The sequence below is a fragment of the Mytilus trossulus genome, chromosome 7, assembly GCF_036588685.1.
Source record: "Mytilus trossulus isolate FHL-02 chromosome 7, PNRI_Mtr1.1.1.hap1, whole genome shotgun sequence".
Taxonomy (NCBI): Eukaryota; Metazoa; Mollusca; class Bivalvia; order Mytilida; family Mytilidae; genus Mytilus; species Mytilus trossulus.
Window position 1 is genome coordinate 32,369,098 of NC_086379.1, and position 22,650 is coordinate 32,391,747.

At 31.1% G+C, this 22,650-nt stretch overlaps 1 protein-coding gene across 2 annotated transcripts in view; it reads left to right on the forward strand.

Annotated features, from left to right (window-relative positions):
- Positions 1-10,247: 10,247 nt before the first annotated feature.
- The window catches only part of LOC134724958 (cytosolic Fe-S cluster assembly factor NUBP2 homolog), a 33,461-nt gene continuing 21,058 nt past the window's right edge, over positions 10,248-22,650 (forward strand). The window contains exons 1-5 of one of the 2 annotated variants that reach the window (XM_063588373.1): positions 10,292-10,340; positions 17,342-17,449; positions 19,419-19,543; positions 20,780-20,868; positions 21,909-22,018. In XM_063588373.1, coding sequence (XP_063444443.1) covers positions 10,292-10,340; positions 17,342-17,449; positions 19,419-19,543; positions 20,780-20,868; positions 21,909-22,018 — 481 coding nt within the window. Of the gene's footprint in view, positions 10,341-17,341; positions 17,450-19,418; positions 19,544-20,779; positions 20,869-21,908; positions 22,019-22,650 lie in introns of both variants that reach the window. The other variant, XM_063588374.1, reaches the window with a different exon arrangement.

Here is a 22,650-nt window from a genome sequence, read left to right on the forward strand (position 1 = left end):
CAAGTATCAGGGTATCAGGGAAAAACTTAAATTTGTCTGACTGTATTATTACGTTTTATGAAAGCTAATTTGGGTCATTCTATGCTCTAAAATAGTAGGTTAGCCACGAGATACTTATTCGCGGCCACGACTTACTTTTCCGTGGCCACGAACTACTTATTCGTGGCTCCATGAAACCAAATTTAGTTATTTGTAAAGAGATGTATATATGCAAGCATTGGCAGTAAGGGCATGTTGTGGGGTCGGGGGTGGTTCAGATCATCGATTTTATACTTCTATATCTTTTATTTTTTACCATATCAATCTATTCTTTATCCTTTGATCTCTTTTATATTTGTCTTAAACATGCGGGAAATATTTTCCACTGGTCATTAGGCAACCAAAAAACAATCAGCGTATTCCTAATATTTTATCCTGTCTTTAATATGTTTTCTTGAGGTTTGGTCCCACTCCTCGGTAAATCATGGCACAAATAAGTAAATCGTGGTCACAAATTGGTAAATCGTGGTCATGACTAAGTAACTCGTAGCCACGAATTAGTAAATCGTGGCCGCGAATTAGAAGTTATAGTGGCCACGAATAAGTAAATCGTGGTCATGCATATGTTATTCCTGGCCATGACTCATTTTTGTTCTAGAGCATAGAATGACCCAAATAAGCATCCATATTATCGTTTAGGTATTAAATAACATATTTTTTGAAATATATCCATATAGATTACAAAAGGATAAGGTGGTTCGAATACTTTCTATATACTCAATTCGAAATATGCCTTTAGAATAGAACAGAAAAAAACATTTCACTTTCCAAATTACAGGGTCTATAAAGAGCATACAAATCAAGAACAAACAGTGATGGTAGGAGCTACTGATCATACCCCGCCCAAATATTTCGGTAAACAGGAAGTTGTTGAGTAATGAATCTGAAAACTCATCATACGATATAGTTGACTTCAATAAACCCTGAAAACAAATTAAATACTTGTAATGTAGTTCATGAAATATTCGTGCGACGGACGGACGAACTGACGGATGGACAAGCGGACGAACTGGCTGACGGATGGACGGACGGACAGAGGTATTTAACAGTACACCCCACTCCCATTTCGAAGCGGTAGTATAATGGTTGGTTCAATATTAAGACATTACAATACTGATATGATATAGTTATCTTTATAACACCATTACGGGGCGCCGAATGGGACTCTTGTGGTTTTGTACTCAAAATTCAATTTTGTACGGACAAAAGTGACTTTTGTTCAACAAAAATGAGTTCAGTTTAACAAAATTTGTATCATACTACAAATTTAAAATTTTGTCATACAAAATTATCTATCAGCGGACAAAAGTGACTTTTGTCATGACAAAATTAATTTTTGTTACACAGACTTTACTTTTGTTACCTAATTTGAAAATTGGGCGACAAAAGTCAATTTTGTATTCAAATTAGTTAAGTTTGGTTTCTGTGAACTAATTTGCATACAAAATCGACTTTTGTGAGACAAAATTGACAAAATTGACAAAATTGACCAATGTGATCAACAAAATTGACAAAATTGACTTTTGTGAGACAAAATTGACTTTTGTGAGACAAAATTGACTTTTGTGAGACAAAATTGACTTTTGTGAGACAAAATTGACCTTTGTGAGACAAAATTGACTTTTGTGAGACAAAATTGACCAATGTGAGACATTGAATTTTGTCTTAGCAAAATTGACAAAATTGAATTTTGTCTCAACAAAATTGACAAAATTGAATTGTGTCTCAACAAAATTGACAAAATTGAATTGTGTCTCAACAAAATTGATTTTTGTCTCACGAAAGTCAATTTTGTCTCACGAAAGTCAATTTTGTCTCACAAAAGTCAATTTTGTCTCACGAAAGTCAATTTTGTCTCACGAAAGTCAATTTTGTTTCATAAAAGGCAAATTTGTTGTTACAAAATTGAATTTTGTCATCACAAAAATGAATTTTGTTGTCACAAAAATGAATTTTGTCGTCACAAAATTGACTTTTGTCTCAACAAAATTGACGAAATTGACTGTTGTCTCAACAAAATTGACAAAATTGACTTTTGTCTCAACAAATTTAACAAAATTGACTTTTGCCCAACAAAATTGACAAAATTGATTTTTGTCTCAACAAATTTACAAAATTGACTTTTGTCTCAACAAATTTAACAAAATTGACTTTTGTCTCAACAAAATTGCACAAAAGTCAATTTTGTCTCACAAAAGTCAATTTTGTCTCACAAAAGTCAATTTTGTCTCACAAAAATTAATATTTTCTCACAAAAGTCAATTTGTCTCACAAAATTGAATCTTACCTCACACAATTGACTTTTGTGATTTAATTTCCATATCAGGTAACAAAAGTCAATTTTGTATGCAAATATGTTTATATATGCATACCTTTTAGACAAAATTGACTTTTGTCATGACAAATATGAATTTTGTCTACAAAAATGAATTTTGTCTACAAAAATGAATTTTGTCATGACAAAAATGAATTTTGTCTACACAAATGAATTTTGTCATCACAAAATTGAAGCTCTCACAAAACAAGTCTGTAGCAGATAGTTTTGTAAGAAAAAATGATTTTGTGATGACAGAATTGAATTTTGTACAAAACCACAAGAGTCCCATTCGGCGCACCGTAACCATAAGCCTCAGTCACAATTGGAGCCAAAACAAAATAGAAAAAAACCTAACACATTGTTGTCAAATAACTGTCAGTATCAAGACATGTACTACATATTTCAAAAGAACTAACAATATAATCATCATTCTTTGCCCATATTTAGTAAAGTTTTCTTGTGTTAACATCGAAGATTTATCATGTTTATCTCACTTTTTAAAGTTCTGACAAGTGCTAGAAATATGATGAAAGAGTGCATCCCTCAAATTATTATGAAGTGAGCATTCGATTGAAAATGGCGCTTATCCTCAACTTTATCAGCTGCACAATACGATTTCTTGAGTATCTGGCATTTTCAATTCCTAATGTATGGATGAGCACCGATTCTTGATTGACATATGAATTACTGTTCCTTTCTTAAAATCAATAATATCTAATTATTTTTCTTCTTGAAAACAATATTTAAATGTATTTATTAACTATCGATAGCACATGGGTTTGTTGTTATATTGGGAACATGTGTTTATGTTTACAATAATATTTAAATTATTTTAGCATAACAATAAGTCACCTTAACAAAGTTAAGAGTTTAAAGTTCTTTGTATGATAGCACGGACTGGTCATTCGCGGTAAACAAGTTAACATTGAAAATACATGTTCATAGCTTGACCATTCGAAGCTCAGTCTTAGTGCGGTTAAGTTTCCCCCACCCCCTCCCCCTGTGTACATGTTTTTGTATTAGCTTATAATATTGTAAATGCATTATGCTTTTTCTGCAGATGTTAAAAAGAACAATATGAAAGATTCTATTTCATTATTTCTCATTGTAGATATGTTTGTAAGACATGTATGCTGCAGCGGTCTTAATGTCCTTAATGTGCTGGCAAAGTGATTTGAGGACAGTTGAATTATTTGATAATAAAACTTTGCTGCACTCGTATAGGCGAGCTGTTTCCCATAGATATGTGTTTGAGTTTTTGATCATAAATACTTTATTTACGGGGCGCCGAATGGGACTCTTGTGGTTTTGTACAAAATTCAATTCTGTCATAACAAACTCATTTTTGTCTTTCAAAACTATGTGATACAGACTTCTTTTATGAGAACTTCAATTTTGTAATAACAAAATTCATTTTTGTAGACAAAATTCGATTTTGTCATGACAAAATTGATTTTTGTAGACAAAATTCATTTTTGTCATGACAAAAGTCAATTTTGTCAAAAAGGTATGCAAATTTAAATTTATATGCATACAAAATTGACTTTTGTTACCTGATATGGAAATTAAAACACAAAAGTCAATTGTGTGAGACAAAATTGAGTTGTGTGAGACAAAATTGAGTTGTGTGAGACAAAATTGAGTTTTGTGAGACAAAATTGAGTTTTGTGAGACAAAATTGAGTTTGTGAGACAAAATTCATTTTTGTGACAACAAAATTCACTTTTGTGAGACAAAATTGACAAAATTGAATTTTGTCTCAATTTTGTAACACAAAATTCAATTTTGTCAATTTTGTCCCACAAAAGTCAATTTTGTGACGACAAAATTCATTTTTGTGACGACAAAATTCATTTTTGTGACGACAAAATTGACTTTTGTGAGACAAAATTGACTTTAGTGAGACAACATTGACTTTTGTGAGACAACATTGACTTTTGTGAGACAACATTGACTTTCGTGAGACAACATTGACTTTTGTGAGACAAAATTGACTTTTGTGAGACAAAATTGACTTTTGTGAGACAAAATTGACTTTTGTGAGACAAAATTGACTTTTGTGAGACAAAATTTACTCTTGTGAGACAAATTGACAAAATTCAATTTTGTCTCAATTTTGTGAGACAAAATTCAATTTTGTCTCACAAAAGTCAATTTTGTCTCACAAAGGTCAATTCTGTCTCACAAAACTCAATTTTGTCTCACAAAACTCAATTTTGTCTCACAAAACTCAATTTTGTATGACATTACGCACGGTATTGGTGCCACTTTGCGTTACACGACGTTCCTAATAAAACGACGATTTAGACGTTAACGTATTCAGGACCACGAAACGTTTCAAACGTTGACCATATATTCTACTCATGTGAAAATACCGCTAATTAATTGGTTTTATTTTTTTCAAGCCGGTGCAAATACAAAACTCCATTGAATTAAAACAAAATTTTTATTTTTATTTTTTGCGAAGATTTGTTGATGCAAATATAACACAAAATAACAATTTGATGTCTTGTTAAATGAATTTTAAAATATATAAAAAGAAGATGTGGTATGATTGGCAGTGAGACAACTCTCCACAAGAGACCAACATGACACAGAAATTAACAACTATAGGTCACTGTACGGCCTGCAACAATGAGCAAAGGCCATACCGCAAAGTCTGATATAAAAGGCCCCGAAATGACAATGTAAACCAATTCAGACGAGAAAACTAACTGCCTAAATTATATAAAACAAAAATGAACGAAAAAGTGTGTTTGTACATATTTCTTGGTGTTTTTTTTTTATCTTCAAAATGTTTTAAAACTTTAAAATATAGTTGGAAACTATGAATGAAACAAATGCAGGACAAATCTGAGGCTAATGACGCTAATCTCTTTACCCTTAGGACGAGCGTGCTTACAGCATATCACATTGGCTGTTTTTGCTTATAACCTTAAACAGTGACTTGTTCTTACATTATAATGCATATTATTTATTCTAACGTATAAGTAAGTCAAGACCACAATCTTAACATCAATCAAAATTTTATGGAAAATGTTAAAAGTATAGCATATTTTCAAAAATCTCTAACGAAAAGCTTTATAGAATGTTCATCAAGTTTTGAAAAGACAATTAGTGCTCTCATGCTGCCGTTGCCAACTTTCAATGTTTTAAATTTGGTTGGGGTATTAATAATCTTTTTAAAAAGAAAATGTTTTCATTGATTACAATCTTTAATTCATGATTGTTTTACCAAATAATTAAGAAAGTATGTAGGAATTTACACATTTTGTACATAAATCATGCATGCCGTTATTTTTCTCGTTTGAATTGTTTTACATTTGTCATTTCGGGGTATTTTATAGCGGACTATAAGGTACGGGTTATGTTCATTGTTGATTGCAAAAGAGTAACCTATAGAAATTATTAATTGGTGTTTGATGGAATTTGTCTCGTTGGCAAGCATACGGCCGCATCTTTATTATGAGAACGGTAATTCTGTATTTTTTTGTTTTGCTTTCAGAAACATAAAATCATTATTCAAGCTATGTTTGGTGGCGTTCTGCGAAGATAAAAAAAGATCTACTTTACACAACAACAACAAAAAATTGCATACAACAGATTGATTGGTTGATTTTTTTTCTCGAATGAGTTGGGAGTGTCTGACTGTATATGAATACATTGGAGCTAGCTGCTACATGTTTATGTGTTATCCATCATATATGTCGGACAACTACTCTTGTGTCTCTCTCTCTCTCTTTCGTTTTTTCTCAAATTATGGTAAAAGAAAAGTTTTAATTTCAATATACTATAGTTTCATCACAGGCATATGTACCAGACAATTCTGTTGGAGATTTGAGAAAATAAACTTCATTCTGCCACACTATACTTCTAAATGCAATAACCTTATTTTTCATACACATATTGCTAGGTAGATGACTAGAGATTGTTCTACTCACAGTAGATAAAAAAAAATGATCGTTAGCTATACTGTAATTTTATGACATACGAGTATTTCTCTGATAAAACTTTTTATTAAATGAGTCGATGCGACAAAAAATGATTGCACGATTTACTGTAATGTTCACGACTAAGGAGTACTTTTTCTCATAAGATTTTTTGTTAGAATTTTTATTTATGTGTTTAGCTTCGAATTTTTGAATAGCAACGTTATGAATTACAGATCTACTATCTGGCTGAGGAGGACAATTAAGAAGATCTCACTTTTGATCGCATTTTCTTTTTCAATGTATCTGGCTTTTATAAAGTGGGGATGTGGTCATAAGTAAGTATTCTCTTCGTTATAGCTCCGGGGCCTTAATTGTCTTTAAGGAGCATCCCAGTTAAATATTTCGACATCTTATATCCTTTAAACAATGCAGATCCACATTTTAATCAGCGCATATTACACGAGAACTTTATTTTATATAGATCAGACCATTTCATTAAATTATGTTATGCCAAATATGCAAGAAAAGTCGTATGCAGTTTAACGTTATTATAACGCGAACGTCAAATTACGGTTACGGGGACATGTCATCGGACATCTTAGATCGTTTCGGATTTTCTACCTGCAACTCAAACAAAAGTACATATCATATCATTTTAAAGGAAATTAAATGTATTTTTCATTCATATCAGTTAACAGGTGATAAAAATTTGAGATAAAGTAGAATTTCGCTTGATAAAAAGCCTCTGAATTATTCTTTGTGTTATTTTGTCCATCGGGACATTTTATTGGACACGGGAAAAATGACGATGTTTTTAAAATAAGACCGCAGTTACATAATGATGACTTCAGATAGCTTCTTCGGGACATGTATAATTTTTCTGATATCATCAAAATCCATGTTCGTATGTTATATATCATGAAATTGAAGACAGATAGTTTTTTTACGGGTTGAACAGCAAATTGGACATTTTTTCTCTTTTTTATTTAAACTCTTCTGACGATCTTCCTTCTCTTATAGTTAAAAACGTCTATTACTTCATTTAACGTTTAATGTATACATTATAGTTGTAAAATTTTAAACCATTCTACATACTAATGAATCCGCATTTGAATTTCAAAGACGCACATGAAACAAAATTGTAACAGCGGGACACCCTTAAAATGACGTTATAGGCATCGAAATGAGCATTTTTTTCTTTAAAAATTGACAAAGCACAAAATCATCTATGTTATTGATTTCTATGGTTTATGTCCTTTCGAATGATATGCATAACATGGCTATTTATTGTATAGGATAAGAGTTTGAGCTTGAATAACCCGCCGTCTAACCCATATTTCCAAAGTGACACCAATATCGTGCGCAACGTCTATGCAAATTGGTTCACAGAATCCAAACTAAACTAATTTGCATACAAAATTGACTTTTGTCGCCCAATTTTCAAATTAGGTAACAAAAGTCAAGTCTGTGTAACAAAAATGAATTTTGTCATGACGAAAGTGACTTTTGTCCACTGAAAGATAATTTTGTATGACAAAATTTTAAATTTGTAGTCTGTTACAAATTTTGTTAAACTGAACTCATTTTTGTTGAACAAAAGTCACTTTTGTCCATACAAAATTTAATTTTGAGTACAAAACCACAAGAGTCCCATTCGGCGCCCCGTATTATTTGCGTTTGAGGGCACGAATAAGAAAATAAATGAAAATTAGTGTCAAGTTAAAATATTTCACAAAACATATGCTGTACTAAGTTTTTACAATTATTAGACAATTTGACAAAGACACAAGCGGGACAAGAATGTAACACATTGTTTTTGATGTTTTACTAGTTGTGATTGGTTTTTACACTGCATGGTTTTTATAAGTCACTCGGTCTATTTGAGAAGTCAAAATGCGTTGATTGTATATGTCATATACAGTCACTGACCCGATATCACTTTTCCTCATGAATATGAAATGTTCATGATCGTCATATTTGCTTTTCGTAATAAGATTTGTTGTAAATCATCAGTCCTGCGCCTCCCCCAACCATTCTAAAAGGTCATATTTTTCTAGATTTTAAAATAAAGATTGGGATATTGAATCGGTATCTCTACAAATACATTGAGTGTCACCTCTCATACTAAGTGCTGTGTACTGTCTCCGTATTTCGTGGATTCACATTCCCGAACATGATACCGTATTCATAATTGGAATTGCTCATCTTTTCTGAGCACATATTTCGTCCTATTTGTCATCTTATATAAAGGACCTGTGTATGTAATTGTCTTTTTGTTTTTCTCATTTTGACTGACGCTGCATTAGTCCCTTATTTCTGCTGTTTCTATATTTATATCTCACTTGCAACATAAATGATCATAAATATTTAGCCGAATACTGTATGCTTGGGATCACAAGAAAATAACTATATCTGCGTAAATGCATCTCATTCTGATTTAAGTTGTGTCCCGTGGCGAACACAGTAAAGTCTAGCACAATCTCCGAAAATCAAAAAAGTAAAAAACAGATAGTATGAAAGGACAATTAAAAATCGCTGGTAAAAGTAGAACTTTTGTTGAAAAATATATTGGTCAGGTGAGCAATTGTGATCTGTTCCGTCTCACTTTGCGTCCGTCTGTCCGCCCGTCTATCTGTAGATTGTTGTCAGGAGTGGATAAATTACGGTGGTTTCAGCTTAAAACTTTATTTCCGCGCTAATTTGAAACACACAATAGTTCGAGGTATCTACATTTCACCCCTTTAGAAGAATATTTCAATAATTTTACCTTAAAAAAAACTCCAAAAAAACTCCAAAAAATAAAACTTTGCGCCCCCTAACTGGAAATCCTCGATCCGCCCCTGGCTCACTATACTTGCAACTGAATAATGAATTTTATCAAATTGCATTTAATATTTTTCAGTAACTTTATACACTTCTAAACTCACATGTTGTTACTAATTCATTTATTATGGCTGTCATCATCATCATGTGTTGCAATTTGAAATTGACCTAGATACGACAACTGTTCATGTTGCCGGGCTGTTCAAAACTCATAATCGCTCTGAGATATCACATTGCCAGTCGTTTGCTTGTTTACAAACAAAAAAGGGAGGTTCATGGAAGCGCCTACACAAGGCCTAGACCCAAGCGCCCTACACTATACACATCGGACATGGAAATTACCTCAATTGTCCAATATTCAGAATCGAAATAATTGATGCAAGCTATACTTTATTGTAGTTTTAATTTTCTTGTTATTTTGGCCCTCACTGTCGCTCGGGCAAAAATAATCACGAATATAATGCCTACCCATATTAAAACTACATTAACGTATAGCTTGCAATTCAATTATTTCTTAAATTGATGAAATCTATAAATAAAAAAATATTCTAAATATGTATATAATACAGTTTTGGTCATGTTGACTTACTTAGTGATCTTATTTTGCTGAACATTATTGGTGCTTACAGTTTGTCTCTATCTATAATAATATTCAAGATAATAACCCAAAACTGCAAAATTTTATTTAAAATTACTTATTAGGGGGCAGCAACCCAACAACGGGTTGTCTGATTTGTCTGAAAATTTCAGGGCAGATAGATCTTGACCGTATAGACAATTTTAGCCCATGTCAGATTTGCTCTAAATGCTTTGGTTTCAGAGTTAGTTAGCCAAAATCTACATTTTACCCCTATGTTCTATTTTTAGCCATGGCGACCATCTTTGTTGGACTGGCCGGGTCACGCCGCACATTTTTTAAACTAGATGATTGTTGCCTAGTTTGGCTAAATTTGGCCCAGTAGTTTCAGAGGAGAAGATTTTTGTAAACGTTAACGACGCCGGACGACGACGCCGGACGCAAAGGGATGAGAAAAGCTCACTTGGCCCGAAAGGGCAGGTGAGCTAATATAGAAACGCTTCTTGTCGCTTTTTGTCGCTTTTTGTCGCTAAAATTCTTCTTGTCTCTAAATAGTGAGACCAAATATTGGTATTTCGATAAGCTTGGAAAGGTTCCGAAATAATGTACTTCAAACGTTTAGACGACTCTATTCAAATGGCTAGTCCAAATGGTAGGAAAGGCCCATATTTATTGACAAATTTTATCACTTAAATCTATTTTGACATACTCATTCAAGGAATTCATAATAATCATTGCAATAATAGTTCAGTTGCCAATTACCGAATTGATTCAGTTATTACACACTTTTTAAACAAATTATAAAAAAGATGTGATATGATTGCCAAAATTAATGAAACAACTATCCTCAAAAGACCAAAATGACACAAACATTAACAACTATAGGTCACCGTGCGGCCTTCAGCAATGAGCAAATCCCATACTGCATAGTCGGCTATAAAAGGCCCCCATAAGAATGTAAAATCTTTTTGTCAATCGTAGACTGGTTCTATACCGGACAAAATTGGGGGTAAAGTTTTATAATGATCTTTATAAACTTACCTGCTTTCTGTAAATCATTTTCAAGTTATTAAATACATTTATAATAAAATATTATCCAATAATCAATGTTTAAAAGTTACCAACATGTGTTAATATTAAAATTTGAAGTGTTATTCGGTCATTACAAGTGTTATTCGGATAATAACAGTGTTATTCGGTCATTCGAAGTACTGCTAAAGGCTATTGCCAACAGAAGCAGGATGAATTGAAAGTGATGTATCAACGGTTAAGCAAATTTTTCATGAAAAATAATTTCTGATGTCAAAAGACTTTAAAGTATTTAGCTTATCAACAAATTGATATAATTAATAGATTTTAAAACCTGAAAGATTACTTGCATTACGCATAGGTAAATTCGCTCTTTCTGCTAGTAAATATAAATTAATGTCCCTCATAATGAGAGACAACTGAAAAAGGAATCTCTAATTACAGGATCAATAACAGGAATTGGCAAATGGACTATTAGCAAGTCAAACTTTTACATTGCAGGGTGTCTCATTTGGGGGATCTGATCCCGATTTCCACTTATTTTTTAGTGAAACTCCTGGAGTCGATTTCACAAAAAAACTTACGACTAAGATTGATCGTAGGTGTAATGATTTGTTCATGACTTAAGACTAATTTTAGTCGTAAGTTTTTTTGTGAAATCGACTCCAGTATCCCACTTATCATGCCATAATAGCACATGTAATATAATTTGTCCTGCCAAACTTCGTTTCCCATTTTTACACTTAATTGTTCAACTTTCACATGTCAAGCTTAGAAATATTAGCCAATCCTGCGTCACGCCTAGACCCAAATGAAACCCACATTGAAAACTATCATGACTAGTCTATAATACTAATAGCTAATAACACTAATTGGTGGACATTTTCAAAAATTTGGACACTGGCTACCAATATTCGAAAAAGTAACAATAAGAAAAAGTTGTTATTAATTTATTACTTCCAAGACTTGTTGCCAAAAAGTATAAAGTATTTCCTGGACCAGGTATCAATAATATCATTGTGGAAGGGGTCTCTTCTGGTATAAATGAAATAACCAAAAGACTTTCTAAGGTTCGGATGGTTTTATTACATGTACCAGAGAATTAAAACTCTGAAATAACAAAATTATAAACATTAATGATAGTTCATGTAACCTATAGAATATATTATACACCTTTTATATCACAGACAATTTTAATACAGTTCAAATGATTCCTGATATAATAGTGTTACTATAAACAGTAGATACACATTTACTATGGAATGTTCATTCATTCAGTCGTGTAGTGAAATGTACATCAGATGTACTTTAACAAACCGGTTTCTGTGACCGACATTTAAATATAACGGTTACCAGTTTCATTGCGTTTACAACCAAGTAGAATTAAATGTATCTTAAAATTACTTCTCACAAGTACATGACAGTTTACAATTAAACTTAATAAATATTACAACATTTAAAAAAACAGTTACTATGTCTAAATACCAACATATAAATTCTACCACTGATTTGCTATAAACATGCAAATCGCCAATGGAAATAATCCATGACTAACTATCATTTCTATAGTTCAAAATAATACAAAAACTACAGATTATGCGCTAACCACTTGTGGAATGTGTTCTCCAGTAAATAAGTAACTTGGCACAAAGTAAATTATCTACATCAGAGTCCTAAAAACCAAAATACAATAATAAGAACAGACTCTTCGTAATTATATAAAATACTAATCACATGACAATTCGTCCATATAAAAATAGCATTACACAATATGTAACTCAAATATTCTTTTCACAATAAACTGTCACTTATCATACATGCAGTATTCGTAAAATACTGTTATTACGATATCTCTAAACATTACATAATTACGCTATGATCAGCGGCAAATATTACATTACTTTATTAAAATATGATCTAGCTTCTTTACCAAAAATACGCTCATTCAAATCTTTCATTCCGGTGTTATAAACATGCAATCTGAAGAGTATTTACTTGAAAATAAGAAAGTTAACCAAATCTATTAATTTGTGTCAAAATGTTAATAAAGAAGAAAGTGCAACTTACTAGTCATGTCTAGAAACTGTAAAGCTGAATAAAGTAACTATACAATCTGTAAATATGGGTTTCTGATATAATAATTATCTGAGTCAATAATGGATGTCTTTCACTGACCAGTGTCCAGGTAAATTCTACCCAAGGTGCACAAAGAAAAACTCAACTTAACCGCCAATTACTAAGAACCAATCAAAACAAGTTCAATTTCAACCCCTATGAATATGTATGAGTAACATTACTCAATACGTAAATTATATACTAAATCAAATATTAAAGGATAAATATCCTTTAGTAAAAATACTTCGCAAGAGTAGTGAAATAATTAAACTAAAGACTCAATAAGAATAAGTACAAATGTAGATTTTTAATATATAAATCAATGATTTCAAATGTGCAAATAACATAATTTATAAAGCATAAAAAATCACTCTGCTACATCATTAAGAGACATTTTGTTTACAACGCTAAAGGAGTAGGTCTGGTAAGGACCGATTTTGGCCTCAAAGGACAAGGTTCACTTATGGCACAAAATGGCCTTAAATATCAATGTTATCATGAAACAACAAAAAGGTCACAATTTGGTTCCTAAATGGGTCTATTTCAAAAGCCTTAATGCTAAACAACTCAGTTCTTTTCATAAAAGTACATAACATTCACCAAAGTAAGCCCATTTTGGACATCTTTTCAAAATATGATGATTTTTGCAATTTTCAGACCTAAAAGATTTAGAAAAACCTTGGCCTCCACCTTTGATCCAAAATGTTTTGTGACCAAAAGATTCCAATTGTAATACAGAATTCATCGATATAAAAACTTTTTGGATCGTAGATGGAATCCCTAGGTTATTTATGCCAAAAACAATCAAAATTAAGAGCAAAAAATACCAAAATTGACCTTAAAATACAAATAATGTTCATTCAAGGGGTCATAGCTTCATAAATTTCAAAGGAAGGTGCCAAAAATATATATTTGTGTCTTAGTAGTATTATCAGAAGTACTTTTATGTGAAATTTGTAATTTTTTGGCACTATTTAAAAAACATCAAAAATTTAGGGCCAATTTTAACCCTTCGTGAACCTTCTCCTTTCAGGGTCATCTGACGAAAGATTTTGACCTCTTTTTAAACACTTAAGTGTCTATTTCATTTGAATCAATTAGTGTATGTGAAAAATTTTAACTGATTTAGTCATTAAAAACGATCCGATTCAAGCTCAAATATGAAAAATCTACCAAATTTGTCATAAATGTCACTTTTCAGATGGTTTTTGTCATCAATGAAAGTGTTATGTTTTATCATAGAATACAACTCACAGTTTAATATTAAGGATGAACACAAATGCAGCCACTATTGTTTCACACGAAAACTGTCTAAAATTTAACTAAAATGATTGAATTGAATTGTGAAGATTTCAATAATTAATTAAGAATGACTTAATGGTGCTAGTACCCAATATATGTGCCTTTTATTGTCAAAAACAGCCGATATTTATGTAGCAGAAGCATTCTACTGTCCAATAAATAACTAAAAGTTTACATTTGAACAATTTTGTAAAACTGCTATATTTTGGGGCGAAAAAGGGGTCTTACTGGACCTCCTCCTTTATTTTGCAAAAGGGAGATACACATGTCATGCATGTAGCAATTTTGGAATCTGCTGTCAGCATATTACTTTTAATTTGGACAGAAGCTTGTATGTGGCCAAAATACACATACATTTGTACCTACTGCTAAATTCATTTGTTCTGATTTTTCTCTATTTAACTGATAAATGCACTTTTTTTTTACAGTTATCATTCAGATTTGGTCTGACTTTGAGGTTGAAGTTTTTTTGTCATCAATAACTTCGTCAAACCTTAATGGAATTTTATGAAATTTTGACAGAAGCTTGATTATTTAAAAAAAAAAAGCTTGTTACATTTCAAATACTTTATTGCACCTTCATAGAATTTTATGAAACTTTAGTTTAAGCTTTTTTTATATTATGATTAATAATGTGCAAAGTTATGAAAATATATTTTTTGCTGTTACCCAGAGAAATTCTAAAACCAAATGAATTAATTATTCTGGATAAATAATTTGGTATTATCTCCCCAATCTTACCCTTTCTGCTCCTCACATTAAAAATTCAAAACTTTCACTTTTTGAGTAAAAATATTTAAAAAAAACCCCAAAAAACACCTCAATCTCTGTTTGGTGTCTTCTCATTTATCCAACTTTTTAAAATAAGGTATTCTCATTTATCCAACTTTTTATTTTTGTTAATTATTGGGTTGTTTGTTTACTAATAATAAGGTGTCTTTCTAAAATTTGACAGTCAATGTTCCTGTATGTTTTTATATTATTTGAAAAATAGGCCAAAGTAATCTTGTTACATTTTAGTTTTAAATAAAATTTAGCATATATTTTAAAAAGGTTAAGGGCGTTTCCAGGACTTTTGAAAGAGAATGAAAAAATTTTGGACCTTATTTTTGCCATAAATATGTAATGCACTCAAGCTCCTTGGTTTCAACAATTTAGCATCAAATTATGAAAAAGCCAGACTAATACTTATCTCTCTATTTTAGATTAGATTCTGGTTTCTTTGAACTCCCCTTGTTTGACCATGTTTATAGATTGAGTCTTAACTCCCCTTGTTTGACCATGTTTATAGATTGACTCTAAACTCCCCTTGTTTGACCATGTTTATAGATTGAGTCTAAACTCCCCTTGTTTGACCATGTTTATAGATTGAGTCTAAACTCCCCTTGTTTGACCATGTTTTTTTAATTTTTTGGGGTATATATTTACAAAAGGTTCTTTGTGTCTAATCTTACCTTACAGCCTCACAAGACATAACTTCAGGACACTTCTCCACATAACTTTATCCTAAAGGGGTTGCTAGATACCAATGAGCATAAAGGTTTTACCAAAATAGCAGTTTGAATTCATCTAAATAATCTGATCAACTGTTAAATTAGAGTCATAGCTAGTGAAAGGTTATTTAAAGCAAGTGCAGTGTACTATAAAGTTATAATTATAATAACTTAAAAGACTGAATTAAATTAATTACAACCCATGACGATTTGAATTCCACACTAAAGGTTGATACTGTATATATGTATTTCTTTACAAGTACACAAAGGTTGATACTGTATATATGTATTTCTTTACAAGTACACAAAGGTTGATACTGTATATATGTATTTCTTTACAAGTACACAAAGGTTGATACTGTATATATGTATTTATTTACAAGTACACAAAGGTTGATACTGTATATATGTATTTCTTCACAAGTACACAAAGGTTGATACTGTATATATGTATTTATTTACAAGTACACAAAGGTTGAAACTGTATATATGTATTTATTTACAAATACATGTATATCATGTATATCAATCGTAAAAGGCAAGGACGTATATTAGATTATATGTTAGTTATACGTCCTTGTTAGTTATACGTCCTTGTAAAAGGCAAATGAAAGGTATCATAGTAATTTTTGAAATATTGCTATGATAAGGTCCAATTTCAAGTTTTCAAATTATCTCTTTAATGTAAATTGAGTATTGTTACAATGTTGTTTTAAAATAATATTTCAATCACCCCAAGTAAAATGTTTTTCTCTAGAATATGTTTTTCTTAAAGTTGTGTAAGGGAGATAATTATCCAATCACTAACAGTGAAAATAATCAAATTACCTCCAATGGAATCTGATTTACATTATACTTTCACTTCACATATCTATTTTAATGAATGCTACATATTTTAGTGTAAGTTGATGTCTGTTTCATCATAGAAATATAGAAAACATTTTAAAAAGTCACAATTTGTAAAAGTCAACCATTATAACTATAGGTCAAAGTATGCATGGTCTTCATTTATATGTCTTTATAATTTTGTATGTGAAACAGGTGAAAATAAAGTAAATAGCACATAAAACTTCAATAATAATATAAATAATATATAAATAGCATATTATTTTTGGGGCTGTGGAGGTCAGAAATAGTTCATAGAAATGAATGCTAATCCCCTTTACATTCATAGAAATGAATGCTAATCCCCTTAACATTCATAGAAATGAATGCTAATCCCCTTTACATTCATAGAAATGAATCCTAATCCCCTTAACATTCATAGAAATGAATGCTAATCCCCTTTACATTCATAGAAATGAATGCTAATCCCCTTTACATTCATAGAAATGAATGCTAATCCCCTTTACATCCATAGAAATGAATGCTAATCCCCTTTACATCCATAGAAATGAATTCTAATCCCCTTTACATCCATAGAAATGAATGCTAATCCCCTTTACATTCATAGAAATGAATGCTAATCCCCTTTACATTCATAGAAATGAATGCTAATCCCCTTTACATTCATAGAAATGAATGCTAATCCCCTTTACATTCATAGAAATGAATGCTAATCCCCTTTACATTCAAACAAAACCAGTAAAAGAAGATATCTTTTTTAAAATATTTTTTGTTGGGCTTTAGTATGAAGAAATGATTGATAGTAAAGAATGCTTAATTCCCCAGTCAAATAGAACTAGTAAAACTAGATATGTTTTGTCATCTCCAGATAACGAGGTAGCTCAAATGTCTGTCCCAGTTAAAAAAAGGCGGCTAGGTAGTGACTATTCATCACCACTCCTCCTTACAACCAGCAGCATACATGTAGCATCAGAAGGTAGGTATCAGCTGCTAGGGGTATTATATTACACTCATCATTTACATGTTTAGGACATACATGTAGCATCAGAAGGTAGGTATCAGCTGCTAGGGGTATTATACACTCATCATTTACATGTTAAGGACATACATGTAGCATCAGAAGGTAGGTATCAGCTGCTAGGGGTATTATACACTCATCATTTACATGTTAAGGACATACATGTAGCATCAGAAGGTAGGTATCAGCTGCTAGGGGTATTATACACTCATCATTTACATGTTAAGGACATACATGTAGCATCAGAAGGTAGGTATCAGCTGCTAGGGGTATTATACACTCATCATTTACATGTTAAGGACATACATGTAGCATCAGAAGGTAGGTATCAGCTGCTAGGGGTATTATACACTCATCATTTACATGTTAAGGACATACATGTAGCATCAGAAGGTAGGTATCAGCTGCTAGGGGTATTATACACTCATCATTTACATGTTTAGGACATACATGTAGCATCAGAAGGTAGTATCAGCTGCTAGGGGTATTAATTATACACTCATCATTTACATGTTTAGGATTAACTGGCACTAAATTATTACAGATTTCTACTGTATTTAGAAACCTAAAAGCCTGTTTTACATGATATCTCCTAGTTACTCATTCCTTTTTAATTGAGCACACATTACATTTTTGTATTTTAGAAATGCTCAATTCAAAACTTCAGGTTTTTACTTGATAAAGAATTGTTCTCCATCTTTTTAAGTTCATTATAAATTTTTATATGTCTAATTACTATGATAACAATATGTTTCATCAATTCAAATCAAATAGGATGGATAAAAATTTGATATAAGTCATAAGTATATTTGACTTGAACTATTTTACCAGTTGATCAGTTGAATTCAATCTGCAATTTTGTAAATCGTTTTAAAGCTATTGTGAAAGGATAAGGTCTTTCGGACATGCACAGTAATACAACAGTGCAGTCATCAATTTAAGTGTAAAAAAGTGAAAAATGAAAGCATACTTACCATCATTGACATTGGATGATATCACATTGGAAGATTAAAATTCATGTCCAGTTTAGTTTGTTCAAATTAAGATTGTGGCTTTAAACTTACAATTGCTGAAGTTTGAATTCACCTCTACCAACTCAGATCTGGTTCAAATTGTTCAGGTCATGCTAGTGAAAGATTATTAGTATGAAACGAGTTTACAGTGTAATCAAAAAAAAATTTCAATCATTTTAGAAATTGAAGTTTCAAAGTCCAGTCACTAATTCATAGGAAAAAATATAAATCGTGGAATCTTTTTGACAAATATTTCTCTACACATATTTTAGTGAAAAGTATCAGTTTTGATTCAAATGTATGTCTGTTTCATAGAAATGAAATGATATAAGAAGAAGTATATATTATAAATACTTTACCAATGACATTTTATATACAAAATTTTTAAAAGATACCCTACCTTTAAACTTGATTGATATACATACATGTATATATGTTTAAAGAATTACATGAGAACAATTTCATTGACAGTCTAAGTGGTTACGAATATGAAAGGATTGGAAGTATTATGTTTATTATACTAAGCATGCTTCATATATACTAACAACCTTTCTATGGTGATGATCTAACATATTTTGTCAGAAGTAAGGTTATATCATTAGGCAATTTTGCTTCAATATATCACATTATTCATTGGCTATCTTACGATAAGGTACATTGTGTATATGTGGAAAACCTGAAATTAGATTAATTGACTTAGAATTTTTGTTAAACAATTAGTTTTGTAGGATTTATTTCCTATAGAAGTTCACAGCATCAACATGAAAAGACAAAAAATCACTGATAAGAGAGGCTTTTTATTGAATTTAATAGGTTTTGAATTTCAAACCTTTGACTATACTTGAATTTTAAAAATATAAAACAGAATTTATAAATACATTTTAAATATGCATTAAAAGAACTTTGTTTTTAAGTGAATCTGTCAGACCATTTGTCAAGTGTTAAACATGTTATCTTGGTATTATCTGGTAAAGGAGGTGTTGGGAAGAGTACTGTGGCTACACAGTTAGCAGTAGGATTGAAACTAAAGGGCAAAAAAGTAAGATTTAGCATGTTTATATAGATAGTGATACTTTTATAACATTCAGTTTTATGGTTTGAATTGATAGCTAACTGACAGCCCTTCATTTACACAATGTGTAGTGCAAGTTTAGAAGAATGACCTGTAATAGGTTTGAAAAGCAAAATGCATAGAATATTTGAGATCTAGGAGCATAAAAAATCGACACTTAATCTAGGAGCATAAAAAAATTCTACACTTGATCTAGGAGCCTAAAAATTCTACACTTGATCTACGAGCATAAAAAAAATCTACACTTGATCTAAGAGCATAAAAAAATCTACACTTGATCTAAGAGCATACAAAAAATCTACACTTGATCTAAGAGCATAAAAAAATTCTACACTTGATCTAAGAGCATACAAAACATCTACACTTGATCTAAGATTATAAAAAATTCTACACTTGATCTAGGAGCATAAAAAATCTACACTTGATCTAGGAGCTAGAAGCATAAAAAATCTACACTTAATGTATGAGCATAAAAAATCTACACTTGATTTAGGAGCATAAAAAATCTACACTTGATCTAGGAGCATAAAAAAGTTCTACACTTGATCTAGGAGCATAAAAAATCTACACTTGATCTAGGAGCATAAAAAAATCTACATTTGATCTAGGAGCATAAAAATATTACACTTGATCTAGGAGCATAAAAAATTCTACACTTGACCTAGGAGCATAAAAAAATTCTACACTTGATCTATGAGCATGAATTATCTACAAATGATCTATGAGCCTAAATTATCTACAAATGATCTAGGAGCATAAATTATCTACAAATGATCTATGAGCATAAATTATCTACAAATGATCTAGGAGCATAAATTATCTACAAATGATCTATGAGCCTAAATTATCTACAAATGATCTAGGAGCATAAAAAAAATCTACACTTGATCTATGAGCATAAATTATCTACAAATGATCTAGGAACATAAATTATCTACAAATGATCTAGGAGCATAAAATATCTACAAATGATCTATGAGCATAAATCGAAAAACCTGATATCAAATACCAAAGCATATGGTATTAATCACAGAATGATGATTGGATTGGTAGTATTGATGATATTCCCTGTGTTAACTGCTGTAGGACAGTTTAAATATATATACAAATCACATTTCTTGGACTAATCAAAGTGTCATTTTTGGTTTGCTTTTTATGTTGCCAAATAATTGATAAAGAGAATATTTAAATGTGTTTTAACAGATTGGTCTATTAGATGTAGACCTATGTGGTCCAAGTGTGCCAAAAATGTTTGCTGTGGAAGGCAAAGATATTCATCAGTGTCCAGAAGGGTATGTTACACAATTGAACAATGATCAAGATTACTGTCAATACATTTGTACTTCCCTTTTAACAATTAAAAAAACTATGTCTATACTTTGGGTAAAATTTGCTGTCTTTCCTGTCTCAACAAATTTTCCTGGTGTCAGATGAAATAAAGCCAGCATTATCTAAACAAAATTAACACATTATACCATGAAATTGCTATCATCTTTCTCATCAAACATTTTGAACTTAGACTCAGTCAATTTGGAGAATGAGTTCAATGCAGCTGGTTATTAAGATTTTTTCCCAAATAAATGGAGGTTGACCTGAATTGTTCTAGAGAATGTTTTTATTCTTAACAGACAAAAAGTAGGAAAAGACAGTGACAAGAATTTTGAATTGAGACAGGTACAAAGGAAGTAGATATGTGTGTTCCAAACTCCTCCTCGTTTATCTTGATTACCTTGATTTATCGATTACCCAAGATACAATTGAAATATTTATGAATGAAAATGCTTCCACGAAAAGTAATCACATGTATCAGGAAATGAATTTAATTATGTAGATATTACAGAAAGGAGTAGGAGCAATAAGGCCCTTATTTGGCCCAAAAAATTACTGCAAATTTAAAAGTTATCATACATATTTTAAAATTTCTGAAAAGTATCTAATTAAGGTAAAAGGTATTCAGGAAAATAAAACAATTTTGGACATTGAACAAGTTACCATGGCAACAAATCATGACTTTATTTGCATATTTTGTAAAATTTCGTAATGTTTTTCATTTATATTTCTTGACCCTATGCATTTCTAAACATTATGTGCCAATTTGAAAAAGTTATCAAGCATTTTATTTTCTTGGGCCAAAACCAGGCCTTAATGCCCCTACTCCTTTAACAAAACACTTTTATGAAAACTAATACATTGTAATACATGTACCAGTACATTTAAAATATTTCAGTCACTGGAACCAAGCTCCAAATTTTTCATATGTTTGCAATGAATTCATGCTTTCTTTAACCACTTGAAAGTATCAATTTAATTGATTTGATTTTTGTCACACTAGGTGGTTACCTGTTTATGTTGACAAGGAACAACAGCTAGGTGTCATGTCAATAGCTTTCTTGTTAGAGGGTAAGGACGATGCTGTTGTTTGGAGAGGGCCAAAGAAAACAGGTAAGTCATTCTGTGTAGAAATTATAAAATCATTTACACTGTAAAGAGATAAATATTTAAGATGAGATCATATATTCCATTCTTCTCCTATAGTCCCCTTCCTCAATGCAGCGAGGGGAGACATAGAAATATGTGGTGTACATCACCCTGTCTGGTGTTACATACATTTCTTCATACTTTAAAGAGAATAAACGGTATAAGAATGGTTTATAAGACTAAGTTACTAATGAATGGTATTTCATGTTTGGTTTCTTGAAAAAGTGTCAATACAATATATCTTTCATTAATGTATATAGATGGAGAACTTGACCTTGAACTTGTTTCTAGGAAAACTAAACAAATAATAGATTGATGGTTGACTTCTTAATGTCACTTTACCACATCATGAAAAACCTAGGGGGTATGGTATGATTGGCCATGATTCAACTTACATTTATTTTAAAGAATAAGGATGTAAAAAACTACCATTCATTTGTTAACAATGAAGAGAAGAAATAATCTATAGTAAGCTATAAAACACCATGAGATGACAAAAATGTGAAACTAAAAGAAATAATGAATGACTCATGGCTATTATTTGGCTACCAGTTTATAGATATTACTTATATGATATTTATTGTGATGTATTGGTG